This window comes from Hordeum vulgare, unplaced genomic scaffold (genome assembly GCF_904849725.1).
Source record: "Hordeum vulgare subsp. vulgare unplaced genomic scaffold, MorexV3_pseudomolecules_assembly, whole genome shotgun sequence".
Classification (NCBI taxonomy): Eukaryota; Viridiplantae; Streptophyta; class Magnoliopsida; order Poales; family Poaceae; genus Hordeum; species Hordeum vulgare.
In genome coordinates, this window is record NW_025422675.1 from 55,001 (window position 1) to 63,351 (window position 8,351).

Consider the following 8,351-nt stretch of genomic DNA (forward strand, 5'->3'; position numbering starts at 1 on the left):
CGGGAGCAGTAATTTAATCCTTCAAATTTTTTTCTTGTTTTATTATTTTTTTAGTAGTCTTTATAGTAGTCTTAGATTTTTCATTTTGATGAGCCTCACTTTGAGGAATTCATGGAATAATCCATTTTCATGGAATAATGAATTAAGGAAGAAAGGATATGAGTCTACCGCTTACAAAAAAAGATCTCATGATAGTCAATATGGGCCCTCAACACCCATCAATGCATGGTGTTCTTCGACTGATCGTTACTCTTGATGGTGAGGATGTTATTGATTGTGAACCCATATTAGGGTATTTACACAGAGGAATGGAAAAAATCGCGGAAAACCGAACGATTATACAATACTTACCTTATGTAACAAGGTGGGATTATAGAGAGATTGTAGAAAGGGGTAGGATAGTTATTTTTGCAAGAGACTTGAATTCCTTAACTTAAGAAAGAAAAAAGAATAAAAACACAGATACATAACATAAAAAAAAGAATAAATAAGACGAGATTCGACCTCCCCCTACATATTTAATTTCTTCTCCTATACAAAAACTAGCAAGACCCACTCCATTGGTAATTCCATCAATAACACCCTTATCAAAAAACTCCGTTAGTTCGGTTAACCCTCTTATACCGAGGGTAAAGACCCTAGTATAGAAAATATCTATATAACCACGATTATATGACCAACTGTATATATTTTTTTTTACTTGATCCAAAAATTCTTTTTTAGGATTTCTTTTTACAAAAGAGTTTATTAAATCCAAATTCTGAAAAAAAGAATAAGCAGATCCATAGAAGATATATGCTATGAATAAACCAAAGATAGCTAGAGTTACAGAAGAAATTGCATTAGTAATAAATTCATATGAATTTACAAAAGAATTAGAACTTTCCTGGGTAAAGTTTTTTGAGGGAGTTAACCACTTTGATAATATGGTTAACTCTGCTATTCCATTATCCATTCCTCCATTATCAAAAGAGATTCCTATGAATCCAATGAACAAAGTGAAAAGTAGTAATATAAGAAGAGGAAATAACATAGTATTTCCCGTTTCATGCGGATAGGCAAAAGTGTTTTTAGCCCCAAAAGACGTAGTAAAGGATCCTATCCTATTTCTTGTATTACCTTGAATTTTGGGTATATTTTGTGAAAAAAAAGAAACTCCACTCTTCGTTGTTGATAAAACGAAATCCCTATTCACTCCTTTGGGTATCCTTTTTCCCCATAAGGATATTGAATACAAGGAACTCTCTTTAGTGCTACTGTAATTTTGAAAATGAACACGCAAATACCCACCAAATGTAAGTAAATATATCCGAAACATATAAAAGGCAGTTAATCCTGCAGTAAAGGAAGCTATTATTCCAAAAAAGGGCGAATACAACCAACTATTACTAAGGATTTCATCTTTGGACCAGAAGCAAGCAAGAGGTGGAATACCACAAAGAGAAAGTGTACCCCATAAAAAAGTAGTTCTTGTGATTGGAATGTATTTTCTTAAACCGCCCATAAGAACCATATTTTGACTTTTATCTGGTGAATACCCAACAAGAGGTTCCATTGAATGAATAACGGATCCAGATCCCAAGAACAATAAAGCTTTTGAATAAGCATGAGTGATCAAATGGAATAAAGCAGCTTGATAAGAACCTATACCTAGAGCTAACATCATATAACCCAATTGAGACATTGTAGAATAGGCTAAGCTTCTTTTAATATCTCTCTGAGCAAGAGCTAAAGTAGCTCCTAAGAATAGTGTTATTGTACCTACTAAAGAAATAAAACTCATTATCAAAGGTAAAGATATGAAAAGAGGAAGAAGTCGAGCTAGAAGAAAAATTCCCGCAGCAACCATAGTTGCTGCGTGTATAAGAGCCGAAATAGGAGTGGGTCCTTCCATAGCATCGGGTAACCATACGTGAAGAGGGAATTGTGCGGATTTCGCAACTGCACCAAGGAATAATAAAAAAGCACACAAAGTAGTAAGTAAAGAGTTAATTCCATTATTAGGAATCCAGTTATTAGCGATTTGGAACAAATCCCTAAACTCTAAACTACCTGTTATCCAAAAAAAACCTAAAATTCCTAATAATAGACCAAAATCCCCTACACGATTAGTTACAAAAGCTTTTTGACAAGCACTCGCTGCGATTGGTCGTGTAAACCAAAAGCCTATCAATAAATAAGAACACATTCCCACGAGTTCCCAAAAAAAATAAATTTGTATCAAATTGGAGCTAGTAACCAATCCCAACATAGAAGTATTGAAAAAACTTATATAAACAAAAAATCTCAAATATCCTTCATCGTGAGACATATAACCATCACTATAAATAAGAACCAGGATTCCTACAGTAGTAATTAGTATTAACATAATAGAAGTAAGTGGGTCAATCAAGTATCCAAATTCTAAAGAAAAATCATTATTGACGGTCCAAGACCATAGATATTGATAGATAGAACTTCCATTTATTTGTTGAATAGACAGTTGAACTGAGAATACCATAGCTATACTTAAGAGTAAAACACTAGGAAAAGCCCATATGCGACGAAGATTTTTTGTTGCTGTCGGAATAAGAATAAGGCCAAATCCCATTGACATAATAACTGGAAGTGGGAGAAGAGGGATTACCCATGCATATTGATATGTATGTTCCATAAGAAAAGAAATTGCGATTTTTACTTCAATTTTTCTATAAAATTGTTTCCGATTCACCAAACCAACTCTTATCTCTTTCTGAAAGAATAAATAAAAAGAATAAGAAAAAATACTGGAATTCTTCATTTTTTAAAAATTTATCTCATTGAAATAATAAAAAATGAAGAATGGGTTTAGTTGGTTAAATTCAAAAAGTTAATCAAATAACTTCGTTACCTAGTTATTATCTAAATAAAGATATTTACAAAAAAAAAAAAAGGAATCGTTTTACTTTTTACTTTCTATTCATTTTTATATTTCTTTAAAACAAAGATGAAACAGCTCTCTTGTTCCATAACTGATTGAGTGAATTCCAATGAAAATCTATGTTTATAAGAAATTATCGAATAGTCCTTATGACTATAAATTACCTAAGTTTTAGAATGTCTTGTTTAAGAGACTCAGTATTTTTTGTTTTGATTAGAATTCCTTTCCTTTATGGAATACAATACAATATCATTCTGAGCTTAATTAACTATTTGAATTTTCCCTTCTTTTTATCCCCCCGGGGGATAGGCTTCCATACCATATATCTATATATGGAGTATACTTGATATATAAATAGATATAAATGGGAAACCCTTCTATATATTCTATATTATTAAAACAAAGTATAAAATATATACAGAAAAAATGTTTAAAAATTCTTGTCTTATCCGCATTAGACAAAATGAAGTAAAAAAATAATTCACAATTTCAGTATCTTTCAGTATCTAAGTATAAATACTAATAAAAACAAGAAAGAAGGATTGATTTGCAGCAATAGATGTCTTTCACATACAACTAGAAAAAAGTAATTTCCTTTTTGAATGGCAGTTCCAAAAAAACGTACTTCAATGTCAAAAAAGCGTATTCGTAAAAATATTTGGAAGAAAAAGACTTATTTTTCCATAGTACAATCTTATTCTTTAGTAAAATCAAGATCATTTTCCAGTGGTAATGAGCATCCAAAACCAAAGGGTTTTTCTGGGCAACAAACAAACAAATAATAAGATTTTGGAATAATATGAATTGATTTTTCAAAAAAGAATTCCAATTATTTAATAATTTGGATTCTTCTTTGAATGTACTTTTATGTGTCGAATTACTTCGGTACAATATTCTTATAACAAACCCCTCTTATATATACAATAAAAAAAAGTTTTGTTTGGTATACTGTGTGCTAAGTATTCTTTTCCTATCAATGAACTTTTCATAATTTTCATAATAGAATGCTCATATTTTATTATGAAAATTATGAAAAGTGGAGTATTCTTACAATAGGACTTACAACTTCCACCTATCTTATCCAAAATCATAAGGTTAGTAAATCTTATTAATAAGAGCATAAAGACTTTCATTCTAGAAATTTTTCAAAAATCCAAAAAGCCTTTTCTATTTATCCATTTTAATTTCATCATTAAATAGAAACCCTTTTGGATTTTTTTCATTGTATTGAAAGAATTTTCAAAATTTAAACGATAAATTAATTAGAAAAAATTAGTTCTATATCTATAATTGCAAGTTAGAAAAAAGAAGTTCCAACTCTTTCAACCAGTGTTTCTATTGGGCAAAGCAAGAGTTTATTGTAAAAAAAAAATGGAAACGATACTACCAAACGAAGTCCATTTTAATGAAAACTCTAATGTTCCTAAATTTTATGGACTTTCCCAATATCGACGATTCCCGAGATAATAGCTATTATTCTTTTAAGTTACCTATTATTTGAAGTTAGCCGCCATGGTGAAATTGGTAGACACGCTGCTCTTAGGAAGCAGTGCTCAAGCATCTCGGTTCGAATCCGAGTGGCGGCATTCTTGAAAAGGAATACAATAGATTAGAAATCAATTCGAAATTTACAATTTTGTAATGGGACCTTCCCCTTATGCTATTTGCAACTTTAGAACATATACTAACTCATATCTCTTTCTCAACGATTTCAATTGTGATTACGATTCATTTGATAACCTTATTAGTTCGTGAACTTGGGAGATTACGTGATTCGTCAGAAAAAGGAATGATAGTTACTTTTTTCTCTATAACAGGATTCTTAGTTTCTCGTTGGGTTTCTTCGGGACATTTTCCATTAAGTATTTATATGAGTCATTGATCTTCCTTTCATGGGCTCTGTATATTCTTCATACCATTCCTAAAATACAGAACTCTAAAAATGATTTAAGCACAATAACTACGCCAAGTACTATTTTAACGCAAGGCTTTGCCACGTCGGGTCTTTTAACTGAAATGCATCAATCCACGATACTAGTACCTGCTCTACAATCTCAGTGGTTAATGATGCATGTCAGTATGATGTTATTAAGTTATGCAACTCTTTTGTGCGGATCCTTATTATCTGCCGCTATTCTAATCATTAGATTTCGAAATAATTTCCCATTTCTTTTCTAAAAAGAAAAAAAATGTTTTAAATAAAACATTTTTCTTTAGTGAGATTGCATTTTTTTATGCAAAAAGAAGTGCTTTAAAAAAGCGCCCCCTGTCCCTTCATTTCCAAATTATTACAAATATCAATTAACGGAGCGTTTGGATTCTTGGAGTTATCGTATCATTAGCCTAGGATTTACCCTTTTAACCATAGGTATTCTTTGTGGAGCAGTATGGGCTAATGAGGCCTGGGGATCCTATTGGAATTGGGATCCTAAGGAAACTTGGGCATTTATTACTTGGGACCATATTCGCAATTTATTTACATAGTAGAACAAATCCAAATTGGAAGGGTACGAATTCTGCACTTATAGCTTCGATAGGATTTCTTATAATTTGGATTTGTTATTTTGGTATCAATCTATTAGGAATAGGTTTACATAGTTATGGTTCGTTTACATTAACACCTAAATGATTACATAAAAAAAAACGTTCATGAAATGAACGTTTTTACTTTTATATTTTATTTGAGAACCCCTTGAGCGCCTTCTCAAAGGGTTCTCAAAAATTCGAGATAGATCTAATTATTACTTTTTTACTTATTTCTGCATTAATAGAGCAGACTAGTAAAAAAAAACCAAACCTATTTAGGATAATAATTGGATAAGAGAGCCTCTACCCTGTCAACGGATAGGGAGAGAACAAAATCTGGATAAATACCAATTCCTATTACTGGTAAAAAGATACAGATTAAAATAAAAGAGTTCTCGTGGTCCAGAATCCACAAAATTTGCGTTTGGAACATTAAATAGCTTGTATCCATAGAACATCTGGCGTAACATAGATAATAAATAAATAGGAGTTAATATCATTCCAATTGCCATTACAAAAGTAATTAGTGCTTTTGGCATTAACAAAAATTTTGGACTAGTAATTAGTCCAAAAAATACTACTAATTCTGCGACAAAACCACTCATTCCTGGTAAGGCAAGAGAAGCCATTGAAAAGCTACTAAACATGGTAAAAATTTTAGGCATTGGGATAGATATTCCTCCCAGTTCTTCGAGATAAACAAGGACGCATTCTATCAGAAGCGGTTCCTGCCAAGAAAAAAGTGTAGCACAATAAATCCATGGGATAATATTTGTAAAATAGCTCCATTGAGTCCAATGTTGGTTATGGAACCAATTCCTATAATTATGAAACCCATGTGAGATACAGAGGAATAAGCTATTCTTTTTTTGAAATTTCGTTGACCAAGAGAAGTTGAAGCTGCATAGATTATTTGGATAGCTCCTATTATTACTAACCAGGGCGAAAATAGATAATGAGCATGAGGTAACAATTCCATGTTGATCCGAATCAATCCATATGCTCCCATCTTTAATAATATTCCCGCTAAAAGCATACATGTACTATAATGTGCTTCCCCATGGGGTATCTGGTAACCACTTATGTAGGGGTATAATCGGCAATTTGACAGCATAAGCAATAAGGAAGCCAAAATATAAAAGTATTTCCCAAGGTTGCGGGGTATGATTGATTAATTAATCTTTCCAAATCTAATCCTGGTTCGTTGGAACCGTATATAGCCCATACCCAGAACTCCGATTAAGGAAAAAAATAGAACCGCCTGCAGTATACAAAATAAACTTTGTAGCTGAAATATAGACGCCCTCTTTCCCCCCCACATGGATAAAAGTAAGTAAACAGGAATTAATTCTAACTCCCACATGATAAAAAAAAAGTAAAGGTCTCGCGAAGAAAATAATCCTATTTGACCACTATACATTGCGAGCATCAGGAAATAGAATAATCGCGAATTCCGTGTAATTGGCCAAGCTGCTAAAAGTAGCTAAAGTAGTGATAAATCCTGTCAAATAAAATGGATCCTAATGAAAGTCCCATCGATTCCCAATCTCCAATGGAAATCGAAGACATCTATCCATTTATAATCCTCCTTTAATTGAATTAAGGGATCCTCCAGTTGGAAATGATAACAGAACGCATAAGTCATTAGAAGGAATTCTAATAAACAAATAGATATAGTATACCACCTAACGATTTTTGTTTCCCTTATGAGGTAAAAAGAAAATTAATGAACCGGCAAATATCGGCAAAACAACAAGTATTGTTAACCAAGGAAAATAACTCATGATAAAGTGATAAAGACAAGATACGTTTTGACCAGAAAAGCCCGTGCTCGATTATTTCGAGCACAGGCTTCTTCGGTAAAGAGAATCAGACGATTCAAATGAAGTTTTTTGTTTTTGTAACGTATCAATAAGATAGAGCCATGCTACGGGTTGTTTCAGGCCCTAAATAAACGCGGACACTTAAAAAATCTGTCGGGCAGGCAGATTCACATCTCTTACAACCCACACAATCTTCGGTTCTCGGCGCGGAAGCAATTTGCTTGGCTTTACATCCATCCCAGGGTATCATTTCTAATACATCTGTTGGACAAGCTCGTACACATTGAGTGCATCCTATACATGTATCATAAATTTTTACGGAATGTGACATTGGATCTATAAATTTTTCTTTTCAACATAAAATTTTTCGATCTGGTAAAAAGAAAATTAGTACTATATGAGTCATATGTATTGTAGACACCAGACGAAGCAATGGTTTATCCAAACTTCAAAATTAAAAATCTATTTTTTAATCCGTTTGTGAGAAAGCGTGAAAAGAGCCAAGAGACTTGAATTTGGACTTCAACAATAAGAAAGAATTTTACAAATTGTACAGACGATTTCGAATTAGCCAATTTATTTTATTGGCTATCGTCTTTTCAATATAAATTATTGCAATTTGAATATTGCAATATCAATGAATTACAAATACAAAAATTCATTTAAGTGAAAAAGAATACTATGCAATAACCTACTTACTAAAAAAAAAAGGATATTCTCAAATAATACTAAGAAAATAGTATGGATTTCTATATTATTTTAATATGTGCGCCTTTGTTTAGAGGATTTTATGTCTAATTATTAAAAAGTCTAATTATTCAATAAATTAGATTGATTGATACGAGTGGATTTCCTATTACGATGGATGGAAGAAAGAATGGATAGTCCAATAGCGGCTTCAGCAGCGGCAAGGGCTATAACAAAAATGGCGAAAATATCTCCTTTTAATTGGCGACTATCAAATAGATCAGAAAATGTTACGAGATTTAGATTAATTGAATTCAGTATAAGTTCAAGACATATTAGAGCTCTAACCATGTTTCGGCTTGTGATCAATCCATAGATACAATCGAAAATAAATAGACACTCAAAAAAAGTACATG

General features: G+C 32.1%; 1 protein-coding gene and 1 non-coding gene across 2 annotated transcripts in view; one reads left to right on the forward strand and one right to left on the reverse strand.

Annotated features, from left to right (window-relative positions):
* LOC123422473 (NAD(P)H-quinone oxidoreductase subunit 5, chloroplastic) overlaps window positions 1-1,456 on the reverse strand; it is a gene marked incomplete at its 5' end in the record, with an annotated part of 4,348 nt that extends 2,892 nt beyond the window's left edge. The window contains 1 exon segment of the mRNA XM_045107688.1: window positions 1-1,456. This exon segment is cut by the window's left edge and continues 2,892 nt beyond it. Coding sequence (XP_044963623.1) covers window positions 434-1,456 — 1,023 coding nt within the window.
* A 2,949-nt stretch (window positions 1,457-4,405) lies between these two features.
* Window positions 4,406-4,485, forward strand: TRNAL-UAG. Its single transcript has one exon. It is a non-coding gene; the product is annotated as a tRNA-Leu (tRNA).
* Window positions 4,486-8,351: the final 3,866 nt, after the last annotated feature.